General features: G+C 50.2%; 2 protein-coding genes across 2 annotated transcripts; one reads left to right on the top strand and one right to left on the bottom strand.

The window, feature by feature from the left end:
- Positions 1-783: 783 nt before the first annotated feature.
- TIMM29 (translocase of inner mitochondrial membrane 29) lies at positions 784-4,445 on the top strand. Its single transcript, XM_060236293.1, has 3 exons — positions 784-876; positions 3,176-3,404; positions 3,496-4,445. Exons 1-3 carry the CDS (start codon positions 784-786, stop codon positions 4,110-4,112), a joined length of 939 nt encoding a protein of 312 aa, XP_060092276.1. The 3' UTR covers positions 4,113-4,445.
- A 6,767-nt stretch (positions 4,446-11,212) lies between these two features.
- Positions 11,213-23,484, bottom strand: LOC132569899 (homeobox protein NANOG-like). Its single transcript, XM_060236330.1, has 4 exons — positions 23,325-23,484; positions 21,273-21,547; positions 18,648-18,737; positions 11,213-13,419 (listed from the first exon to the last, which is right to left on the bottom strand). Exons 1-4 carry the CDS (start codon positions 23,482-23,484, stop codon positions 12,967-12,969), a joined length of 978 nt encoding a protein of 325 aa, XP_060092313.1. The 3' UTR covers positions 11,213-12,966.
- Positions 23,485-25,672: the final 2,188 nt, after the last annotated feature.

The raw sequence follows: 25,672 nt of genomic DNA, 5'->3' as shown, positions 1-25,672 counted from the left end.
CCCCAAAGTCTCCAGATATTTCTTAAATTGGACTTGGCAACCCTAAGCTGGCTTGTGTAAAACAGTTCTTCAGGAGGGCATATAGCTGGAACAGGGTTGTGATTGTAAGCCTCCTGCCCTTGAAACAGGCAATTGTTTGTATTGTTTTCTAAATTTGTAATCCAGTTTAATGTATGTATTATACTCAGGGCTTTTTTTGAGCAGGAACGCAATTCTGGCTGGCTTGGCTTCAGGGGTGTGACCTAATATGCAAATAAGTTCCTGCTGGGCTTTATCTTTAAAAAGCTCTGATTATGCTTTTATTACATTGCTTTCTAATCCTTTGAGACCCAGCGTGAAAGCAGGAAATTAAATCAGAACAGGAGATATAAGACAAGAGTGCCTCCAATGGGACTTCTTCCCCCTCCCCAAAGGGGGAGTTTGATTGGAATGTCAAATTGAACTTGGTGGGATGAACTTCTGAGTAAACATTCATAGGAGTAGGTTGATGGGTTGGGATTCTTATCTACTTCCTTACAAAGGAGATCTTTCTGAGGATTGAATGATGTACAAATTTAGAAATCACTCTCATTCATCTGTTCCTAACATTGATAAAAATATCAGATAGAGAGATGGAATGAAAGGTTTCTTAGCAGATTAGAAGTTTTTAAAAAATGTAAAAAACACTGATCACTAAGTTTGGAACACCACATCTAGTAAGCTACAAAAAGCTGATAATTTGACCTTTTCTGTCATACTCTTTTGTCATCAATTGTTTTTATCCAGGGTGGTGTAATGGTCGGAATGGCAGTAGGACCAGGTTCTGGGAAACACAAGTTCAAATCCCCACTATGCCAGGGAAGCTCCCACGGTGGCCATGGGCCAGGGACACTCTCAGTAAGTCCTGCCTCACAGAGTCATCATGAGGATAAAATGGAGGAGAGGGGAACAATGTACAGCCTTTCCAGAAGGGGTTAGATAAAAATATGGAGCAGAGGTCCTTCCAACAGGGCTTCTCTTATGTTCTTATGTGACACAAGTGTTGGGCTGGATGGGCCACTGGCCTGATCCAACATGGCTTCTCTTATGTTCTTATGTGACTCAGAGTGTTGGGCCAGATGGGCCATTGGCCTGATCCAACATGGCTTCTCTTATGTTCTTATGTGACACAGAGTGTTGGACTGGAGGGGCCATTGGCCTGATCCATCAAGGCTTCACTTATGTTCTTATGTGACACAGTGTTGGACAGGAGGGGCCATTGGCCTGATCCAACATGGCTTCTCTTATGTTCTTATGTGACACAGAGTGTTGGACTGGATGGGCCATTGGCCTGATCCAACATGGCTTCTCTTATGTTCTTCTGTGACACAGAGTGTTGGATTGGATGGGCCATTGGCCTGATCCAACAGGGCTTCTCTTATGTTCTTATGTGACACAGAGTGTTGGACTGGATGGGCCATTGGCCTGATCCAACATGGCTTCTCTTATGTTCTTCTGTGACACAGAGTGTTGGATTGGATGGGCCATTGGCCTGATCCAACAGGGCTTCTCTTATGTTCTTCTGTGACACAGAGTGTTGGACTGGATGGGCCACTGGCCTGATCCAACAGGGCTTCTCTTATGTTCTTCTGTGACACAGAGTGTTGGACTGGATGGGCCATTAGCCTGATCCAACATGGCTTCTCTTATGTTCTTATGTGACACAGAGTGTTGGACTGGAGGGGCCATTGGCCTGATCCATCAAGGCTTCACTTATGTTCTTATGTGACACACAGTGTTGGACTGGAGGGGCCATTGGCCTGATCCAACATGGCTTCTCTTCTGTTCTTATGTGACACAGAGTGTTGGACTGGATGGGCCATTGGCCTGATCCAACATGGCTTCTCTTATGTTCTTATGTGACTCAGAGTGTTGGACTGGATGGGCCATTGGCCTGATCCAACATGGCTTCTCTTATGTTCTTATGTGACTCAGAGTGTTGGACTGGATGGGCCATTGGCCTGATCCAACAGGGCTTCTCTTATGTTCTCCTAGCTCTACCCCCAAATTTTACTGTGCCAAGAAGGAGCAGTTGAAAAATAACAGCCACCGGTGGAAAAAGTTTGGGAAACCCTGGGCTGGGCTATCCTAGGGTTACCAATCCGCAGGTGGGAGCAGGGGATTCCCCCGGTTTGGAGGCCCTCCTCCCGCTTCAGGGTCATCAGAAAGCGGGGGGAGGGGAGGGAAATGTCTGCTGGGAACTTTATTATTCCCTATGGAGATGTATTACCGTAGGAAATAAAGGAGAATGGATCCGCGGGTACCTGGGGCTCTGGGAGGGCTGTTTTTTGAGGTAGAGCCCCCAAATTTGCAGCGTAGCATCTGGTGCCTCTCCCCAAAATACCCTCCAAGTTTCAAAAAGATTGGACAAGGGGGTCCGATTCTATGTGCCCAAAAGAAGGTGCCCCTATCCTTCATTATTTCCTATGGAAGGAAGACATTTAAAAATGTGTGCGGTTCCTTTAAATGTGATGGCCAGAACTCCCTTGAAGTTCAATTATGTTTGTCACATCCTTGTTCCTGGCTCCGCCCCAATGTCTCCTGGCTCCACCCCCAAAGTCCCCAGATATTGCTTGAATTGGGCTTGGCAACCCTTGTTCCTGGCTCCACCCCAATGTCTCCTGGCTCCACCCCCAAAGTCCCCAGATATTTCTTGAACTGGACTTGGCAACCCTTGTTCCTGGCTCCGCCCCAATGTCTCCTGGCTCCACCCCCAATGTCTCCTGGCTCCACCCCCAAAGTCCCCAGATATTTCTTGAACTGGACTTGGCAACCCTTGTTCCTGGCTCCGCTCAATGTCTCCTGGCTCCACCCCCAAAGTCCCCAGATATTGCTTGAATTGGGCTTGGCAACCCTTGTTCCTGGCTCCACCCCCAATGTCTCCTGGCCCCACCCCCAAAGTCCCCAGATATTTCTTGAACTGGACTTGGCAACCCTTGTTCCTGGCTCCGCCCCAATGTCTCCTGGCTCCACCCCCAATGTCTCCTGGCTCCACCCCCAAAGTCCCCAGATATTGCTTGAATTGGGCTTGGCAACCCTCGGGCTATCCAGGAGCCGGTGTTAAAGATGCCCCGAATAATAAACTGGAAGCACGAGAGCTGTTCTTTCGCGATAGTCATTTTTGTTTGTAATAAGCGATCCAGCTGCCACTCTTAAGATTCCGCTGCAGAAGGCGGGCGCTACGGCGGCCTGTGTCGTTGCAAAGGCCACCAGCAGGTGGCGCAGGGAGCGGGGGAACCTTTTCGTGGCCGGACGGCGTGTCCCCGCGGGCCGCTTCCGGTCAGGCTTCGCGCGCCGCGCCCTTCCGTTCCGGTTGGCGGGGATGGCGTCGGGCGAGGCGCAGCGGCGGCGGTCCCTTTGGGAGCGGCTGCGCGGCGGCCGCCTGGGTGGGTGAGGTCGGGGCGGGACGGGCTGCGGGGCGGCTGAGGTCGCAGGGCCGGCGGCTGACGGCTCTCTCCTTCCTTCCTTCCCTTGCAGGGCGCTGGTGGCGGGGGCTGCTGCAGGACTACGCGGAGGCGGCGCGGGAGGCTCTGCGGGAGGCGCGGCGGCGTCCGGGGCGGGCGGCGGCGGCGGCGGGGCTGCTGGCGGGCGTGGCGGGCTGCGCGCGGGGCTGCCCGGGCGAGGCGTCGCTGGAGGCCGGGCTGCTGGAGGCGTCGGGCCGGCTGCTGCTGCTCTCCCCGGCCACGCGGAGCGGCGCCGCCGAGGGCCACGTGCAGCGGCTGCTGGAGCTGCGGGCCGGCGGGCGGCTGCGCGTGCGGAGCCTGGGGCTGGCGGCCGTGGCCTACGAGGCGCCCTTCGACGCCGACGCCGCCCTCTACCGCGCCCGCTGCCCCCACCTGGCCCCGGCCTGGGCCCAGCTGCCCGCCCGCCTGCTCGACGTCGGCTTCTGCGGCCGCTGGTGGCTCCTGCGCGCCAAGATGCGCGACTGCGACGTCAACGCCGAGGAGTTCCGCGCCCTGCCGCCGAGCCTCCGCCGCCTCTCCTTCCACCACCTCCACTCGGCCCGCAACGAGCGGCTCTTCCAGCAGAAGTTCCAGCCCGTCGTCCTCGGCCCCGGCGACCTCGACGACACCCCGCCGCAGCAAAGCCCTTGAGGGAGCCAGCAGGAGCGCGCCCGGACACCTCTGCCGCAGACGCTTCTTCACCCCCAAAACCCCAGTTCGCCTGCCTGCCTTTCTTCCCAAAGAGGCACTACCCATCGAAGAGAAGCCTACCCATTCTACCCCAGGGGTAGAAGCCCTGTTAGTCAGGCTGGGAAGAGCCGGAGTCCAGGAGCGCCAGAAAGACTTGACAACAGTTGTGGCCGGTTGGGAGCTTTCCCGAGTCACTGCTCAGTGGCTGGCATCATTCTCCTTTTGCCTGTTTGGCCAGCACATTTATGTTGACGGCCGCAATGCCGATGAAATAGAAGTTGATGTGTTGCGTTTCTTTATTGGTATCCTGCTGTCTTCCCTGCACTTGGGACTCAGAAGTGGCATCGTTTTTCGCCTTTCTCCATTTTTTTTACCCCAAACGATTCGGTGCCTTTGAAAAGATCAAACGACCAGCAGCAGCTTAAAAGACTAATAAAATGTGTGAGTCGCTGCTCGCTTCTGCAGATACAGCTGGAATCTGGGTCCATCTGTCGGTATATCTTGGAGAGTGGAGCGGTTTCAAATGACAGTGGCAGGCATGAGTGGATTAGATGTGATTCATCGGGAGGGACGGTGGCCCAGTGGTAAAGGATCTGCTTGGTAAGCAGAAGGTCCCAGGTTCAGTCCCCAGCATCTCCAACTCTAAAGGGTCCAGGCAAGTAGGCGTGATAAACCTCAGCTGGAGAGCCATGAATGGGGCTGTGGCTCAGTGGTAGAGCATCTGCTTGGTAAGCAGAAGGTCCCAGGTTCAATCCCCGGCATCTCCAACTAAAAAGGGTCCAGGCAAGTAGGCATGAAAAACCTCAGCTGGAGAGCCATGAATGGGGCTGTGGCTCAGTGGTAGAGCATCTGCTTGGTAAGCAGAAGGTCCCAGGTTCAATCTCCGGCATCTCCAACTCTAAAGGGTCCAGGCAAGTAGGCATGAAAAACCTCAGCTGGAGAGCCATGAATGGGACTGTGGCTCAGTGGTAGAGCATCTGCTTGGTAAGCAGAAGGTCCCAGGTTCAATCCCCGGCATCTCCAACTAAAAAGGGTCCAGGCAAGTAGGCATGAAAAACCTCAGCTTGAGACCCTGGAGAGCTGCTGCCAGTCTGAGTAGACAATACTGACTTTGATGGACCAAGGGTCTGATTCAGTAGAAGGCAGCTTCATATATGTTCACATTCCAGGAAGTTGTATTGCATAAACCACATTACAGGATGAGCAGGAATATGAGTCTGTCTGATGTTGCTTGGTCCATTGAGGATCTTGCTAGGAACTATATGAGAATGTGCCCTCTAGCCTGCAGGCTGTATTCTGCCCTGCCCTCCTAGGTGTTTCTCCGCGCCTGCTATTGTCATTTGCCTGCTAATGACTCCACTCTCAGGACAAGGACAGATGGACTCACATTCTGAAGAAGAGAACAGTGACTTACAAAAGCCACCAATGTTGTTAGTCTTTAAGGTGCTACTGGATTCTTGCAGTTTTCTGCTGCTACATGGCTACCCATCTTGATCTGTCTCCAGCTTAGTCGAGTGTGAAAGTAGCCAGCAAGGTTCCATGGCAGAGTGGAGATTCAAACCTGGGACTTCCAACCCACTAACCATGCTGGTGGCTCTTGCCATTTTTCTCTCTCCTTAACTGCTTTTACTTAAGTTGGCTAAAGAAGCTTTTGGTACCCAGCGTGGAATGGTTATTAGCAAGCCCCACATGACCTTTCCTTTCATCTGACTGCCTGGTCTCACCTGTGGGGAAAGAGGGTATGATGTTCTGCTTGGCCCCACGGAGTGGCAGAGCCCAGTTTCCACCTTTCTTTAAAATATTTATTGCTACAAACTCAAGGCTAACAGAATAGCAGAGATACAAATGTAAGTTCTCTCGCAACCAAAATTTTCACAGGGAAGGCAAGGCAGAGTTGTCCTGGCCAGCTCAAACATGTCCTTCTCAGGTGCAGGAAAGGAAAAGTCATTGATACAGCTGGCTTTTCACTGGATCTTAACAGGACAACGTACGTAGCTGAGCTTTTCACTGACCGCAGTCAGACTCATGCCCAGTTCTTCAAGTTGACTGATTCAATTGAAGGCCTAATAATCTGTTCTACAGTTGAGCGTTTCTCAAATTTAGTTCAGTAGCAACTAAGACCAACAAAGTTTTATTCTAAAGGTAAGCTTTTGTGCGCATGCACACTTCATCTGACAAAGTGTGCATGTGCACGAAAGCTGGCCTTCAGAATAAAACTTTGTTGGGCTTAAAGGTACAACTTGACTCCTACTTTGTTCTGTTGCTTCAGACCAACCTGGATCTCCTTACTTCTGTGCCATTTATTGTGAATAAGAATCTGCAAAGCCTAGTATAGGATTACTCCCTCAATAAACAGATTCTCTTCTGCTTTCCTTAGACCCTCTTGGAAGATTCTTTTAGCCTCTTTCAGAATGCTGCCCATTGCCCATTGCACTTCCCTACCAGGCTAGAGTGGTGGCCACACCAGCCAGCAAGATGGTCATGGAGAGGACCCCACCCCCACTTGCAGGAACACATTTCCCAGCATGCATAGACCTTCCAGTGCTGCCAAAATAGCATTTGAGATGCTGTGAAAGGGGAGAGAAATTGAATATTTCCTCCATCTGGTTAGTCAGGGAAGGGGGAAGAGTTTCCTAGGTTGAGATATAATCCCAAGAGGACCTTGAACAAATACTTGGATTCATTTTAAATGTGTCCTTAGGGTTTGAACTCTTAACAGCATCACGACCTGCATTTTCGTAAACATTTTTACAAAAGATTTTAGTGGTCTATCGAAGTTGTACTTTTTAAAAGGAAGCATCTACTACTTGGGACAGCCTGCATCAATTTCGAGCCATGAAGAAATATCAGCCCTTCTATGTTGTGCCAGAAACAGGGGGGGAGGGGGAGGGTTTGCCTAAGGCAAGGGGTCCTTTCAATGGATTTGGGTAAGTCAGTATAGGTAAATGAAGTAGGGCCTTTTATCCTGTGTGTGTAACCTTTGGAGAAGAAAACTTCCACTCTGATCATCACTCTTCGAAAGCTTCTGGTTTTCCAATTCAGCGAAATGGTAATATGGTTTTGTTTTTTTTTTTTAAAAGCATCAATTTACACCAGTTTGCTATCTCAATCCTATCTTATCTACCTGAAATAACCTACAGTGTTGGAAGAGGGATTTGTGACTTTCTGTATCATCGGCAGACCAGCTGCTAGAGGTGAGAGGTTCTCAATAAGAACATAGGAGCCCTGGCTGGATCTGACCAGTGGCCCGTCTAGAGCAGCACCTTGTCTCAGGGTGGCCAGCCAGTTCCTCTAGAGGGCCAGCAGCAAGGTAGAGAGGCCAAGGCCTTTCCCTGAATTTGCCTCCTACTCTGGGATTCAGAGGCTTCGTGCCTCCGAATGGAGATTCCCGCAGTCACTGCGGCTAGTAGACATTGACAGTCTCCAGTCCGCTTTTAAAGCTGGCCATCACTATATCTTCTGGCAGCAAATTCCAGATTTTGAAAGATTGTTCAGCCATCAGCATTCTCGTGCAATATGTGGCACTTAAAGTGCTGCAGCTCTGAACATATGAAGCTGCCTTCTACTGAATCAGACCTTTGGTCCATCAAAGTCAGTATTGTCTTCTCAGACTGGCAGTGGCTCTCCAGGGTCTCAAGCTGAGGTTTTTCACACCTATTTGGACCCTTTTTTGGAGATGCCAGGAACTGAACCTGGGACCTTCTGCTTCCCAAGCAGATGCTCTGCCACTGAGCCACCGTCCCTCCCTTGCTCTCCAGGGTCCAAGCTGAGGTTTCTCATGCCTGTTTGCCTGGACCCTTTTTTAGTGGAGATGCCAGGGATTGAACCTGGGACCTTCTGCTTCCCAAGCAGATGCTCTACCACTGAGCCACCATCCCTCCCCAACATATGAAGCTGCCTTCTACTGAATCAGACCCTCGGTCCATCAAAGTCAGTATTGTCTTCTCAGACTGGCAGCGGCTCTCCAGGGTCTCAAGCTGAGGTTTTTCACACCTATTTGCCTGGACCCTTGTTTTGGAGATGCCGGGGATTGAACCTGGGACCTTCTGCTTCCCAAGCAGATGCCCTACCACTGTGCCACCGTCCCTCCCCTAATAATAATAATTATAATTTATATATAATAAAAGGTCCCAGAAAGCCTGTGGTCTTTTGAGCTTGCCAACTTTTCCTCCCTCAATAGCTGCTTGACACGCATAGGTGGTGTGGGAAAGTGGCCGTCTGCTTCAGGTCTTTGGCCTGCGGCTGTAAGCAGCATAAGGCCTTGGGGCATGGCCAGTTGAGGTCGTCAGCAGGCCTGGAGGAAAATCTCTTGTCCCTTTAATAGAGACCTAATGTGTGCAGTTGGGCAGCCAAAGCTTTTCACGGCATGGAAATAAAAATATATTAGTAAATAACATCCCAGTAAGCCTGTCTTAAAGGGACATCAGTTAAGCACTTGGCAAGCTCTGTGCGTGTCTCAGGCTACAGTCCTCATGGTGAAGCAGACAGGGCTGGGTTGTTACTCCAGTCTGCCCAAGTCCTCCTGGCTAATGTACACAGGAAGACCCAGAAAGGGGAAGCTTTCAGTTTGAATCTCCTCTTCCCTCTGCCTGGGAAATTCAAGAGCCCCTAGCTGCAATTATGAAATGCTCGTGCAGTTGTTTGGCAATGAAAACTCCCTATGCCTGAAAGGGGCAAGAGGGGAGGCCCTTTGTATTTTTATCTCTGGGCTCTCTTTCTCTTTCTGGGAAAACTTTTGCCTTGATCGTATTCCTTCCTGAGCAAGTCGCTTGGCTGGTTTCTAGGCAGCTGAGGAAGGCTGATGCATTTGGTTCATTGCCCCCTTTTTTTCAGATCTACATTAGATGTCTCAGTGCTCACTGTTTCCCCTTGATGCTGCAGGATCACTGCTTTGGGAGGTGGGGGATGACTTCAGCTGTTTTCACTGCAGCCAACTAGCATTGCTCCAGCACTCCCCCACAGGTGACAACACTTATTGCTAGGAAGAGAAGGAAGGTGACTCTAGGATCCCTGCAGTTTGCTGTCAAGTGGCAAGCCCAGTTCCTGGTGTAGTTTTCAAGGAAAGAGACGGAACAGAGGCATTGCCTACCTCTGATTGGGCTGATACAATGAGGGAGGAGTTGATTATTTGCGGAGAGAAAGTAGGATGGATTCACCTCTTAACGTCCTGGGTAGACCTATCCTCATCTTCAACCTGCTCTTCAATTTTTCGTTTGTAGGGATGCAAGACACCGGCGAGCACTTGACACAGAACACTTCCACACACGTCCTGGCCTCTGGAATAAAGTCTTTCAAAGTAGCTGTCAACCAAAGCATCAACTCACTTCCTCCCCCTCCTGTTCGAGGAGGAAGCAATCCCCCCTCAAAAACTCACGTAAGCATTCTGCCCCCCCTAGCTCTGCTGGGCAGCTAGCCGCTGCTTTCTCCCAATGGGAAGAATATTTAGTTTCTACCCCACCTTTCTCCCCAATGGGGACGCAAAGCAGCTGACACTCTTCTCGTCCATTTTATCCTCACCACCACCCTGCGAGGTAGGCAAGGCTGAGAGAGTACCTGGCTCAGGGTCACCTGACAAGCTTCCATGCCAAATGGGAATGCAAACTTGTGTCGACCAGATCTTAGTCCAACACCACTATGCTATGCTGACTTTCACAGGTGGTCTCATGGGAACTAGAGACTGAACAGGTCCAGAAATTTCAAAACTGCAGGGAAACGGGAGTGTTTTGGAGGGAACTGCAACGTACGCAATAGCTACATTCCTATCACACTTCAAGTACATTCATCGATTTTAACAGCATCAATGTAACATTTTATAACTTGTTTAGCATAATTAAGTACCATGCTGCATGTTTATGGAACCTAAAAGTATAAATGCAATTGTATTTAAAAAACTGGGCAGACACTGACAGCATTGCTACGTGTGGTCGTCTGCAAGCCCATGGGGCACAAGGAGCTTTAATGAGAGGAAGAGGAAAAAAGGACAAGGACGGTGGCTCGGTGGTAGAGCATCTGCTTGGGAAGCAGAAGGTCCCAGGTTCAATCCCCGGCATCTCCCAAAAAGGGTCCAGGCAAATAGGTGTGAAAAACCTCAGCTTGAGACCCTGGAGAGCCGCTGCCAGTCTGAGAAGACAAGACTGACTTTGATGGACCAAAGGTCTGATTCAGTAGAAGGCAGCTTCATATGTTCAACAGCTGAAGGTAGGAGGCAAGTGATGTAATAAACAAAAGAAAGTCTCATTGGACAGAAACTCCCATAGGGCCACAATAGGTAAGACTACCAGTGTTTGCATATTAAATTTGTAAAATATTGAAAATGCTGAGCTCTTAGACACCACATACACCATATAAATCATTGCCAAAATTATTTAAACAAACACCTAAAAATGTCTCTTTACATTCCAAGGGCCCCTCACAATTTTCTGTTTTTCTTTTAAGCCTTTAACATCTCTAATAAGGACCCCTTTTTTTCTTAGGTCATTCATTAACTCCGTGTAGGCAGAAACCTTAGTAACATTTTTAACATAGGGTGATAACTTTTATGAACATATGAAGCTGCCTTATACTGAATCCATATACATGGTCCATCCAAGTCAGTATTGTCTACTCAGACTGGCAGCAGCTCTCCAGGGTCTCAAGCTGAGGTTTTTCACGCCTACTTGCCTGGACCCTTTTCAGTTGGAGATGCCGGGGACCTTCATTGAACCGGGGACCTTCTGCTTACCAAGCAAATGCTCTACCACTGAGCCACCGGTCCCTCCCCTATGAACTTCTTTACAATGCTATCACCGCATAAAAGCTTTCTTCTATATATTCTTGCACACTAGGTAACTGCAATGACCTCACCCGAATAGCCCAGGCCAGCCTGATCTTGCCAGATCTCAGAAACTAAGCAGGGTCATCCCTGTTTAGTTCTTGGATGAGAAGCCACCCAGGATGTCCAGAGCCTGGGCATGCAATGGCAAACAACCTCTGCAAATCTTGGCTGTGACATGACAGCGCGGGGGGGGGGGGGGGGGGGAGAGAAGGAAAAGATGCAGCAACAAATCACGAAACACATTTAATGGGAGTTACAACATGGGGCCATTTAATGGAGTTACGACATGCAAATTTTCACAATGACACAGGAAAGACACGATGAACGTAAAATCTTTAAAAACCAACATTTAACAGGAGAATAACTCCAGGCTTCCTCCAGGAAAGCGCAAATCTCGTCCACGCGTCTGTTTTCGCTCGGATCCAGACTCAGTCCACTGACCTGCCAGTGTTTCTCACTCCCATTAAAGCCCGCCCCCCCATTACCGCTTCACGGTGACATGCTAAATAAAGCTAACTGAAAACAAAATCAAGCACTGCACAACTCCCAATAAAACACACCCATACTCATCCCAGAAATAAGCTTTGCCAGCTTTCGGCTGTAACAGATGCCCTAGAAAGAGGGCGCGGTTCACCCAGATACATTCTTGCACAGTAAATTTGGGGGGAGAGATTCGGCATGAGGGCAAGTCTCTTCTATGATTTCTACAAGGGAAATGAGGTTGCCCGGTTTGGGTTGCCAACCATGGGGGGTGGCATTCCCTCCCCCTTCCAACAGAAACTTAGCAGCATGTCATTCGGCATTGGAAGAGTTAAGAGTCCAGTGGCCCCTTAAAGACAACATTTGTGGCAGCTTCCAGGACTCTCAAAAGTTCCTCCCCTGCCACCAACGTTAAGTCTTTAAGGTGCTTCTGCCCTGTTCTACTGCCATAGACAGAAACATCTTCATCTATCAGCGTGTCATTTACTACATAATTGTTATTTCCCTGCCATTGAAAAGCTGCTGTGGTTCCTCTGTTAAAAAGGCAGGACAGTTTCTTGGCAGTTTCCAAGCTCCAGTCAGCCTCCTGTTAAGAGGGAGTGCCTGGCTGTGGGATAACTGCAGCAAAGGGAGTCCTGGTCATCTACGCCCAGTGCACCAGAGCAAGATGTAAGGTGTTGCTGATGCTTCACACACTGCCAACAGGTTTTTAACACCTGCAGAGGGCAGCCATGTTGTTCTGTAGGAAAACAGCTTATATACCAGTACAAAACATCTGGTTCTCCTTAGAAGTGTTACTGAGATCGAGCTGAAGGAATCAAGAACAGGAACCTTCAGAAGCTTTCGTGGGATCTGTTGGACAGATCTCTTAAGAAAAGGTGGCTTTTGCCCGGCGTCTTCTCACATAAAGGCTGAACAAACAGCTCCTGCTTGAAAACCCCTCCCTTGGCAAGCTGTTAAAAGTACCAATCGTCATTTCTTTCTTAACAAGTATGCCGTTCCAAAATCAAGGGCCGCTTCAGAAAAAAAGGAGGCATTAGAGACCACTAAGGGGGGAGAGAATCTGAAATGTTTGCTTTACGCGTTTAAAAAACCAAGGCACAGTGCTAAACATTAAGAAGCTGAAAGGAAAGAAGAGGGAAAGAATGGAGGTTTGAACCATCAGCTTCTTTCAGCTTTTGCACAGGGTGGAGGGAAGAGTCAGATTTCTCAGCTTTTGCAGAGGGACCTACACAGCATAGTTCCAGGGTCAGGTTAAGGCAAGCCACAGTTTCAACATTCCCCTTAATGACAACGGCCTTTTCCCTGCAAAGGCTGATGTGGTGGAAGCCACATTCAGGGCTCAGAAATCAGCAGGGGTGTGGCCTGGAAAGGAGGAGCCAGCCTTTGAAAATGCAAAGCTGAAAGAACTAAGTGAGCTGATCTGGCATCTTTCAGTTTTCCAGTCTCGAGTTGGAAAGATGAACAGAGACAGAAGTGACAGAGCAGAGCACCTAAGGATGGAGGGGCGGGGCTTGAGGCCTAGGGGTTACAGCCACTCTGGGCCCCCGGAGTCTGGTAATGCTGGAGGAGGGAGGAACCCGGGAAAGCGGTGGTCGCAGCAGTGGATGATCCGTTCGGGAAGGGGTAGCCGTCTTCCATCTTCACAGCGGCATATTCCACGCTTGCTGAGAAGCCACGATAGAAGTTCATCTTCTGCTGGCTGATGTAGCTGATGGCTTGTTGGCCGTAGCAGGTGCCGGAGGCTTTCCCAAAGAAGCCCCCATTCTCACCCCCCACGACTGGGTAGAAGCTCTGGGGGCTGCCGTACAGGGGGTTGTAGTCATTAGGGTAGTTCTGGCTGCCACTGTAGCTCTGGTTGCTGGCATAGCCCTCGTGCACGTTGGCCAAAGGATGGATGTTCCGACTAGGGATCCTGGAGTAGTCTTGTGCAGGAGGAATGAAGTCCAAGCAGCTGGCCTGCTGGAATCCGTTCTGCTGGGAGACAGAAGTAGGACAAATGCTGGCCATTTGAACATCTGAAGCTGCCTTATACTGAATCAGACCTTTGGTCCATCAAAGTCAGTATTGTCTTCTCAGACTGGCAGTGGCTCTCCAGGGTCTCCAGCTGAGGTTTTTAACACCTATTTGCCTGGACCCTTTTTTGGAGATGCCAGGGATCGAACCTGGGACCTTCTGCTTCCCAAGCAGATGCTCTACCACTGAGCCACTGTCCCTCCCCCAAGATTATGAACATATGTAGCTGCCTTATACTGAATCAGACCCTCGGTCCATCAAAGTCAGTATTGTCTACTCAGACTGGCAGCGGCTCTCCAGGGTCTCAAGCTGAGGTTTTTCACACCTATTTGCCTGGACACTTTTTTGGAGATGCCGGGGATTGAACCTGGGACCTTCTGCTTCCCAAGCAGATGCTCTACCACTGAGCCACCGTCCTTCCCCATTTAATATGGGTGTTTGAGCTCAAGGCCCTTGCTCACCCATCATGCCCAACCACCTCTGTAATCTTTGGGACAACTGCTCAGAGAAGCCAGAACTGTTATCTGGAGGGCATGGAGAGGGTGCCTGGCAAGATCTCTTTTGGATAGTGCAGGCTAGCCCAATCTTCTCAGACCTCACAAGCTAAGAAGGATCAGCCCTGGTCACCATAAGTCAGTTGTGGCTTGACAGCAAAGACAGAATTAAAATAATAAGGAATTAAAGCAGGACAAATATTTTTTTTTCTCTTTAATAACTTTTTATTAAACTCAAAACCAAAACCATCTCTAACCAATGTTTTCTCTTTGTAACTAGCAGCGAGTCAACAGCTGAATTTTGCTTTATTTTATTTATTTGCATCATTCATAGCCCACCTTTTCCCCAAATGGGTACCCTAAGTGGCTGACATCTTTCTCCTCTCTTCCATTCTATCCTCTCAACAACCCTATGAGGTACGTGGGGCTGAAAGCGTGACTGACCCAAGGCCCCCCCGCAAGCTTCCTTGGCAGAGTGGGGATTTGAACCTGAGTCTCCCACTTCCTAGTCTGACACCCTTAACCACTATACCACCCTGACTCTCCACCCCATTACAAAGAAAACAGTACATTTTATGTTTATTTTCTTTACTGCTCCTCAAATTCTGAGAGCCAGCGTGGTGCAGTGATTAAGAATGCTGGACTTTTAACTTTTATTATGTCCTATCCCTTCAACAATAGGTTTGTAGGATTGGAGGGAAGGAAAACAAATAATGAACATTACAACTTCTTAATGTGTGCAAGAAATGTGGTAGCAGCTTCCAGCCAGTCCATATCATTAGGAAACAATTTCAAGATAACATAGTTGCAACAATGAACATTAGAATTAACAGAAACTCCCAATATGGCAGGCCTGGCTTTTAAGTAACAAGGGACAATGTATCAACATGAGTGAAGCAGTTTCTATTACTCCAGAAGCAGAAGATCTTTCCATCCAGGGAATGGCTTTAAGCCTTCCACTATATTTGGCAGCTGGAAGCAAACTGCACCTTGCCAATAAAATTAAAAGTCTATATTTAGGGTTTTGAATAGTGATCAAATAGTTGGCAACTATAAAACAGAGGAGAACACTTCCTTTACAAATGAGCAAGCAGCCCAGATCAATTTTGCAATCTTTTTTGGCCACTGTATGACAGAGTGTTGGACTGGATGGGCCATTGGCCTGATCCAACAGGGCTTCTCTTATGTTCTTCTGTGACACAGAGTGTTGGGCTGGAGGGGCCACTGGCCTGATCCAACATGGCTTCTCTTATGTTCTTATGTGACACAGAGTGTTGGACTGGATGGGCCATTGGCCTGATCCAACATGGCTTCTCTTATGTTCTTATGTGACACAGAGTGTTGGGCTGGAGGGGCCACTGGCCTGATCCAACATGGCTTCTCTTATGTTCTTATGTGACGCAGAGTGTTGGACTGGATGGGCCACTGGCCTGATCCAACAGGGCTTCTCTTATGTTGTTATGTGACGCAGAGTGTTGGACTGGATGGGCCACTGGCCTGATCCAACAGGGCTTCTCTTATGTTGTTATGTGACACAGAGTGTTGGGCTGGAGGGGCCACTGGCCTGATCCAACATGGCTTCTCTTATGTTCTTCTGTGACACAGAGTGTTGGACTGGATGGGCCACTGGCCTGATCCAACATGGGTTCTCTTATCTTCTTATGTGACAGAGTGTTGGACTGGATGGGCCATTGGCCTGATCCAACATGGCTTCCCTGATGTTCTTATGTGACAGAGTGTTGAACTGGATGGGCCATTGGCCTGATCCAACATGGCTTCTCTTATGTTCTTATGTGACACAGAGTGTTGGACTGGATGGGCTAGTGGCCTGATCCAACATGGCTTCTCTTATGTTCTTGATTATAACAATGTATCTTGCCTCATAAGACATACTGGCTGCCTTAGGGGTTCTAGCAAGAATATTTTTACCACTTCTTGAGAAGCACGTTTCCATGTCATTTGATTGCAAGGAACACTACTCAATTTATAATCTGATTACTAAACCGGAGACACAACTGGGAATTCCCAATATGAATCGCTCAAGACCTTTTAACGTTTTTAAAGTTGTGTACTGCACAACTCTGCCCCATACAAGGTTGCAGTTAATACCTTAGGGTGCTAAAAAGGACTGTCCACCTTTCATAAATAAATTTTCTTCAAAGACCTAGACAGAACATAAGAACATAAGAGAAGCCATGTTGGATCAGGCCAATGGCCCATCCAGTCCAACACTCTTGTGTCACAGAAGAACATAAGAGAAGCCATGTTGGATCAGGCCAGTGGCCCATCCAGTCCAACACTCTGTGTCACATAAGAACATAAGAGAAGCCATGTTGGATCAGGCCAGTGGCCCATCCAGTCCAACACTCTGTGTCACATAAGAACATAAGAGAAGCCATGTTGGATCAGGCCAATGGCCCCTCCAGTCCAACACTCTGTGTCACACAGTGGCCAAATACACACACACACACACACACACACACACACACACACTGTGGCTAATAGCCACTGATGGACCTCTGCTCCATATTTTTATCTAACCCCCTCTTGAAGCTGGCTATGCTTGTAACCACCACCACCTCCTGTGGCAGTGAATTCCACATGTTAATCACCCTTTTATTTTAAATGGATTTCACATGTCATGAGTGCATCAAAATGGATACTTAGATATTTCTAAGAATGGATTTGCTTAAACTCCATCACCTGCACCCTCCAAAGATCTTCCTATTTTTGGATTCATTTTGATTTATGCTTAGTAACTCCATTTCACAGTAATTAATTACATTGCTTATTTTGATTTCTTAAGCCCTGCCTAGTCAAGACAACACCAACATACAACAATTATAACAAGACATTATTGGCATACGACACTAGATTAACTGAATGTCCTCCAAAGGACAGAAGCCTTTTGACAAAAAAAAGGGGCCTTGGGTAATTTACAGAGTGCAAAAACTGTTGGGAGCCAAAATGCATTCCTTTAACTGCTTGAATTCTTTCTGTTGAAAGACCATGCTTTGACCATCAAACCAGTGAAACTGTATTTGTATTGAATTAGATGCTGTAGGAAAAAGCCAAGACTCAGTAGCACCTTGAAGACTAACAAAAGTTGTGGCAGGTTGACTCAAGAAAAGTTGTGGCACAGTGACTCTCAAGAAAGCTCCTCTCCTGCCGCAAATTTTGTCTGCATTTCAGGTGCTCCTCGACTCTGGCTCTTTTCTGCTGCTAGACAGACTAACAAGGCTACCAATCTTGAATCAGACGCAGTAATCCATCTAGAAATTTCATACGTTCATAACTTGTAACTTTCCCCGAGTTATGGTGGCAAATGCGGACTACAGATGAAAAAAAAAGGCATAACATAGCCTGTTCATCTTTTAAATATTTTTCAAACCGGTTTGATGAAAATTATTCCATTATTCACGATAGAAAAACTCTTGGAAAACCCAAACTGTTCTAAGTCCCAAAATATTACAACTGCAAATTTAAACTTCAGTTTAAACTCCCAAGTCCACAGCATAGAGCTTACAAAAGCAGGCTAATAGGCCTGTAACCTGCAGGATCTGAGAGAATACAGGAGGGAGGGACGGTGGCTCAGTGGTAGAGCATCTGCTTGGTAAGCAGAAGGTCCCAGGTTCAATCCCTGGCATCTCCAAATAAAAAGGGTCCAGGCAAGTAGGCGTGAAAAACCTCAGCTTGAGACCCTGGAGATCTGCTGCCAGTCTGAGTAGACAAGACTGACTTGGATGGACTGAGGGTCTGATTCAGTATAAGGCAGCTTCATATGTTCATTTTTGTCAGTAGGACCTACAGCTAGGATTGCCACTCTCCAGGTGGTGGCTGGAGATCATCTATTATTACAACTGATCTCCGAGCGACAGATGGGTTCACCTGGAGAAAATGGCCGCTTTGGAAGGCGGACTCTCCCGCCCCTCCCCAAACCCTGCCCTCTTGACTCTTCCCTCAATATTTCCAGGTGTTTCTCACCTTGGAGCAGGCAACCCTAACAACAACTGATGAATTTCACCTGTTTGATCCAACATGGTGAAAAACAGCCAAGAGTGAAGCCCACCAAAAGGGACTTGAAAGAAACAACTGCCAGCAGGGAAGACACCCTAATCACGAGACCCTGGCTTGTGCCTCCTCCGCCAAGTAAGCTCACTGGGTGACATGGGGCCAGTCACACATACTCAGCCTAACCCATCTCACAGAGTTGTCATGAGGATAAAAATGAGAAAAGGACAATGTAATCTGCTTTGGGTTCCCACTGGGGTGAAAGGCAAGGGGTAAATCAAGTAATAAAAACATTCCAGATTTACCTTGTCCACACTTCTGAAATCTGGAATTTGAGGCACTTGTCTGTTTCAACAGAGAAGTCTGAGGCCCTGGCCTCAGTGGCAGAGCGTCTTCTTGGCATACAGAAGGTCCCAGGTTCAATCCCTGCCATTTCCATTTAAAAAGGACCAGGCAGAAGGTGATGTGAAAGACTTCTGCCTGAGATGCTGAGGAGCGGCTGCCAGTCTGAGTAGACAATACTGTCCTTGAGGGACAGATGGTCTAATTCAGTATAAAGAAATTTCATGAGGCCATAAAAGCCCTATCTGGCTTCTTTCGGACCATTGCTCATCTCTCACTATCAGGCAGACACACCCCTCTCATCAGTGGCATAGACACTGGAGGCTCACCCAAGATTACCTGAGGAGGGCACATCCCTTTCTTCATCCACAGAGTTTCCTTCTGGGTTCGCTTGAACTTCATCCGCTGATTCTGGAACCATGTCTTCACCTGAAACACAGTGTCCAGGGGCCTCAACTCCTTCGCCTGATCCATTCAAATACTTCTTGAGACCCTCCCCAAAATGAGCTGACAGCTAGTCATATTCAAGTATTATCAAGTGACAACCACTACAGGCATACAGCAGACATAAAGTTGTCTAATAGACATTCCGTTCCCTCAGGGAAATTATACCTTTGAGGAAGGGCCGGGGGGGGGGGGGGGCTGGAGATCTCCAATGCAGTCCTCAGCACCCTTAAAGCACAGCTCCCATGGATCTGGAGGAGGAGGAGGAAACCTGGAGACCAAGGCTGAGGGACTTGGGAATGTTCAGTCTGGAGAAGAGGAGGGGGAACATGATGGCTCCCAATCTCCAAGTGGAATTGAAGATCTCCGGCTATTACAATTGATCTCTGGACAACTGAGATCAATTTCCCTGCAGGAAATGGTTGCTTTGGAATGTGGACTCCATGGCATTGCACCTGGCTGAGGTCCCTCCCCTCCCCCAGGCTCTGCCCCCCAAATTTCCAGGTATTTCCCCTTTCAGAGTTGGAAACCCTAGAAGGGAGGGGACCCCTCCCCCGCACACTCCCAGCATTTTAGCCTAGCCAGTGTTCTAACTGCTGTTTTTTGTTTTGAAAGGATTTTAATTATTTTAATGGTGTGTGTTACAAAGGGTCGATTTTAATGATTTTACAAATCGTTCACCTCCTTGGTGGGTCCTTGTGAGGACAGAAAGGCAGCATGCAATGTTTGTAACTAGTAAGCAACTGAAACCAATGCTGATTTCCCAGTAGAAGTGTGCGGAGAAAGGCTAAAGAGACAGAGGGGGAGGGAGAAAAAAGAGAGGAGAAGAAAGGAAGAAGTCATGCTATGGAAACGGGCTCTGGGATGATGGGCAAATCTGGAGCCAACATGCCTGCTGAGTTTGTGTGAAGAGCCTCCAGCAGCCTGAGCAGCTGACTGAACGGCAGACTCAAGAGAGGCTGCTAATGTCATAGATCTATAAAAAAAATAGCATGATAGAGTTGGAAGGGGCCATATAAGCCACCTAGCCCAAGCCACTGCTCAAACTGGAGAGCCAGTTTGGTGTAGTGGTTGTGTGCGGACTCTTATCTGGGAGAACCGGGTTTGATTCTCCACTCCTCCACTTGCACCTGCTAGCATGGCCTTGGGTCAGCCAGAGCTCTGGCAGGAGTTGTCCTTGAAAGGGCAGCTGCTGTGAGAGCCCTCTCCAGCCCCACCCACCTCACAGGGTGTCTGTTGTGGGGGAGGAAGGGAAAGGAGATTGTAGGCCGCTCTGAGACTCTGTCCTTGAAAGGGCAGCTACTGTGAGAGCCCTCTCCAGCCCCACCCACCTCACAGGGTGTCTGTTGTGGGGGAGGAAGGGAAAGGAGATTGTAGGCCGCACTGAGACTCTGTCCTTGAAAGGGCAGCTGCTGGGAGAGCCCTCTCAGTCCCACCCACCTCACAGGGTGTCTGTTGTGGGGGAGGAAGGGAAAGGAGATTGTGAGCTGCTCTGAGACTCTTTGGAATGGAGGGCGGGATATAAATCCAATATCTTCATCTACCTCACAGGGTGTCTGTTGTGGGGGAGGAAGGGAAAGGAGATTGTGAGCTGCTCTGAGACTCTTCGGAGTGGAGGGCGGGATATAAATCCAATACCTTCATCTACCTCACAGGGTGTCTGTTGTGGTGGAGGAAGGGAAAGTAGATTGTGAGCCGCTCTGAGACTCTTCGGAGTGGAGGGCGGGATATAAATCCAATATCTTCATCTACCTCACAGGGTGTCTGTTGTGGGGGAGGAAGGGAAAGGAGATTGTGAGCCGCTCTGAGACTCTTCGGAGTGGAGGGCGGGATATAAATCCAATATCATCTTCTTCTTCAAAGGATCTCTGACAACTGTTCATTTACCTGCTGCTTGAAGACTGCCAGTGTGGGGGAGCTCACCGCTTTCCTGGGCACCCAGTTCCACTGCTGAACTACTCTTACGGTTAAAAAAAAATCCTATTCTTAATTTAAACCAATTAAAGGAGTTCCACTGCCAACAGGAGCAGCTCCCTGCCCTCCTCTAAGGGACAGCCCTTCAAAGACTTCAAGAGAGCCATCATGTTCCCCCCTTCCTCTTCTCCAGACTGAACATTCCCAAGCCCCTCAGCCTTGGTCTCCAGGCCCAGACCATCCTCCTCGCTCTCCTCTTCCCACATCCTTCTTGAAGTGCAGCCTCCAGAACGGCACACAACCCTCCAGGTGTGGCGTGACCCATGCAGTGTACAGCAGGACTGTGACGTCTTGCATTGTGGATGTTACGCCTCTGCTGATACACCCCAACGCTGCATAACTACCCCCTTTTCTGCTGCAACACTCTGACTGCTCACATTTAGCTAACCATCCACTCACCACCACCCCCCCACCCAAAGATCCATCTTGTCCACACACACTGCTACCCAGAAGAATACCTCTAACAAAGTCAGACCTACAAACTGGAATGCTGCTGATGCACACTTGCTCCAGCCTGGGCTTTGCTGGCTTGGGCTGAGGCCTCACCTGTTTGTAGGTGAGCCCCAAAGCTGAGCCCAGCTCCCGGATCTGCTGAGGGCTGAGGTATTTCTGACTCTGGAAGCGGAGGTGCAGGACTTGGAGCTGCTCCTGGGAGAAAGTGGTCCGGCTTTTGCTCTTCTTGCCCCCCCTCTCGCTGTCTGCCTTGCATCTCTGGGGGGCGGAAGAGGGGCGTGGGGAAGAGGGGTGCCCGCTGGGGCTGGTGGCCGAGTCTGGGGTGTAGTGGGCAAGGAGTCCGGAGGTGGAGGTCACTGGGGAGAGACCTGAAGATGACATTACAATGCAGGAAGCTCAGGGTCACCATTCACACCATGACTGGGCCTATTCCCTGAAAGGGTTGCCAACTTCCAGGAGGGATCTGGAGATCTCCCAGAATTACAACTGATTTCCGGGCAACTGAGAACAGTTCCCCTGGAGGAAATAGCTGCTTTGGAAGGTGGACTCCAGGCCAAGCCCTCTTCCCTCCCAGGCTCCACCCCCCCCCCCCCAAAATCTCCAGGTGTTTCCCAAAACAGAGTTGGCCGCCCTGTTCCCCACCCATAGACCTGGCAACCCAGAACCCTCACTACTGAATGGGCGCCTCTGTAGCCCAGAGAGAGGGGGCAGCTGCACAAGGGGGCAACCTGCAGGCCAGGGAAGGGTCTCTTGCAAACCTGGGGGACTAAATATGCCCCAGTTAGCAAACCATATTGAGAGCAGCTGGGCACAAAATTATGGATGCTAACTCTGGTGCAGGGAAATTTGGGGGGCAGTGCCTCCTAGTCAAAAGCCCCCCTTCTACAGAGTCTGCCCTCAAGCTGTCCCTTTCTCCAAGGGAGATGGGGTGTAGTTGTGGGAGCACACAAATTTAAGGGGCCAGGAGAGAACGGGGGGGGGGGCCTGCCTGCTCAACCCCTCGTGCCCTCTTTCTGCTGTATGAACACTTAAGACTTCTGCTGATCTAAAGCGGATTTTGGCCCCGCTAGAACCCAGCAGGGGTTAACTTCCAGATAAATTTAACGGCACCTCTGACAGGATCGTATCAGCTCATAAAGCTGTCAACCTCCAGGGAGGACCTAGAGATCTCCCGGAATCACAACATATCTATAGATTACAGTCATCCGTTTCTTTGCGACAAATGACTTACTGGGCGGGCGCATTATATCCTGCTGAGATCTCTGTCCTCAAACTCCATCCCCCTCCCACCCCCCACCCCCCCCCCCCCCGAAAAAGAAACCTGCAGTAGAAAAGAGCAAGCATCGAGCAGCCCCTTCAAACCTAACATTTGTGGCACGCAGGCGATGAGCTTTGATGCCCCAATTGTTGCCAGCAGGGTCGCCAAGTCCAACTCAAGAAATATCTGGGGACTTTGGGGGTGGAGCCAGGAGACTTTGGGGGTGGAGCCAGGAGACATTGGGGCGGAGCCAGGAGACTTTGGGGGGTGGAGCCAGGAGCAAGGTTGAGACAAGCACAATTGAACTCCAAAGGGAGTTCTGGCCATCACATTGAAAGGGACCGCGCACCTTTGAAATCCCTTCCCTCCATAGGAAATAATGAAGCATAGGGACCCCTTCTATGGGTGCTCACAGAATTGGACCCCCTGCTCCAATCTTTTTGAACCTTGGAGGGTACTTTGGGGAGAGGCACTAGACGCTACACTGACAATCCGGTGCCTCTGCCTCAAAACACAGCTCCTCCCAGAGCCCCGCGGGTCAATTCGCCATGATTCTTTAGGGCAATAAATCTCCATAGGGAATAATGGGGTCCCCAGCAGACATTTCCCTCCCCTCGCCCCGCTTTCCGACGACCCTGAAGCGGGAGGAGGGCCTCCAAACCGGGGGATCCCCTGCCCCCGCCTGGGGGTTGGCAACCGCAGTCGCCAAGCCTCTTGCTCTTTCCTGCCGCTGCAGACGGAGCTGAGCAGGCGGCTCGCCCCGACGCATCCCCAACCCTGCAGGCGTGGAGTTGGCAACCGCAGCTCTGCCGCCCCGAGGAGCCCAGCGCTCCCCTCCCGCGCCCAGGAGCCCGAGGCCGTCGAGGGGCCCGGCTCCTCCCGCCTACCCGCGTCCCGGAGGGGCCCCTGCGCCGCCGCCGCCGCCGCCTCGGGGCCCTGCAGCTGGTCGTCGGGCGCGGGCCAGTAGAAGTCGGGGAACGCCAGGCCGGCCGCCCCCCCGGCGGGGTAGGCCTGGTAGGCGGCGCTCAGGGCCAGCGGGGCGCTCATGGTGCGCTGGCGCCGGGGCGTGGGGCCGGCTTTTATGGGCAGGGCCGCGGGGCGGGGCGGGGCAGAGCCTTGGCGGGGCGTTGTCCGCGCCGTCGGGGATCTTCGCCTGCGGCTGCCGCTAGCTTCTCTCGGCTTCCGCCTGGCCTACCTCGCGGGGTCGGCGTGGCGGAGCGAGGCGCTGCTCCGAGGGGGAACTAGGGCGCGCCGGGCCGTCGCGGGGCGACCCCTCGGCTGCAGACGGTCAGTCAGCCCTTGGCCGGCCCTCGTGGGCATGCCGTGAAACTGCTGAGCCGTCGGGATAAAAGGAAGGCCTGCTGCACCCAAAGGGGGATCAACTCGTGGAACTCACTGCCGCAGGAGGTGGCGGCGGCTGCAAGCATAGCCAGCTTCAAGAGGGGGTTGGATAAACATATGGAGCAGAGGTCCATCACTGCCTATTAGCCTGTGTGTGTATACACACACACACACACACACATATTGGCCACTGTGTGACACAGAGTGTTGGACTGGATGGACCATTGGCCTGATCCAACATGTCTTCTCTTATGTTTTTATGTAGAGGTCCATCAGTGGCTATTAGCCACAGTATATATATATGTGTGTGTGTGTGTGTGTGTGTATGTACACACACACACATATTGGCCACTGTGTGACACACAGTGTTGGATTGGATTGACCATTGGCCTGATCCAACATGTCTTCTCTTATATTTTTATGTAGAGGTCCATCAGTGGCTATTAGCCACAGTATATATATATGTGTGTTTGTGTGTATGTACACACACACATATATTGGCCACTGTGTGACAAAGAGTGTTGAACTGCATGGGCCATTGGGCTGATCCAACATGGCTTCTCTTATGTTCTTCTGTGACACAGAGTGTTGGACTGGATGGGCCATTGGGCTGATCCAACATGGTTTCTCTTATGTTCTTCTGTGACACAGAGTGTTGGACTAGATGGGCCATTGGGCTGATCCAACATGGTTTCTCTTATGTTCTTCTGTGACACAGAGTGTTGGACTGGAGGGGCCACTGGCCGGATCCAACATGGCTTCTCTTATGTTCTTATGTGACTCAGAGTGTTGGACTGGATGGGCCATTGGGCTGATCCAACATGGTTTCTCTTATGTTCTTCTGTGACACAGAGTGTTGGACTGGAGGGGCCACTGGCCTGATCCAACAGGGCTTCTCTTACGTTCTTATGTGACACAGAGTGTTGGACTGGAGGTGCCATTGGCCTGATCCAACATGGCTTCTCTTATGTTCTTATGTGTCACAGAGTGTTGAACTGGATGGGCCATTGGCCTGATCCAACATGGCTTCTCTTATGTACTTATGTGACACAGAGTGTTGGACTGGATGGGTCACTGGCCTGATCCAACAGGGCTTCTCTTATGTTCTTATGTGACACAGAGTGTTGGTCTTGATGGGCCATTGGGCTGATCCAACATGGCTTCCCTTATGTTCTTATGTGATGCAGAGTGTCAAGTAGGGTTGCCATGTCCGTGTGGGAGAATACCTGGAGACTTTGGGGGTGGATCCAACAGAGAGTGGGGCTTGGGGAGCGGAGGGGCCTCAGCAGGGCACAATGCCCTAGAGTCCACCTTCCAAAGTAGCCGTTTTCTCCAGGGGAGCTGATCTCTGCCAGTTGAAGATCAATTGTAAAGCAGCAGATCTCCAGGCCCCACCTGGAGACTGGCAATCCTAGCTGAGCTCGGGGCGGGGGAGGTAGGATCGCTCAGGCGTTCCCATGGCTACTGTCATGAGGAGGGTCACCTGGAGAGAAAGGGGGACTCAGGAAAGGGCCTGGAGAGTCCCCTCCGCTAGAGGGTCCGTCATTTTAGGGAGCTTGGGGAACTAAGCCAGGAGCTTTTGAAGGTAAACTCCAAGTGAATCTGGCTAAAGAGACAGGGGTGCAGGTAGAACATTCTGGCACAGTCCACCCTGATTTATTTTATATTTTAAGGAAACAAGAAGAGCTCTGCTGGACCAGACCAGTGGACCATCTAGTCCAGCATCCTGTCTCACAGAGTGACTAACCAGTTCCTCTGGAGGACCAACAACAGGGCAGAGAGGCTGAGACCTTCCCTTGATAAGAACATCAGAAGAGCCCCGCTGGATCAGACTTATGGTCCATCTAGTCCAGCATCCTGTCTCACAGAGCGACTAACCAGTTCCTCTGGAGGA

Source organism: Heteronotia binoei, chromosome 4 (assembly GCF_032191835.1).
Source record: "Heteronotia binoei isolate CCM8104 ecotype False Entrance Well chromosome 4, APGP_CSIRO_Hbin_v1, whole genome shotgun sequence".
NCBI classification, from domain to species: domain Eukaryota; kingdom Metazoa; phylum Chordata; class Lepidosauria; order Squamata; family Gekkonidae; genus Heteronotia; species Heteronotia binoei.
Note: the sequence above shows the minus strand (reverse complement) of the source record. Positions and strands in the feature narration are given on the sequence as shown.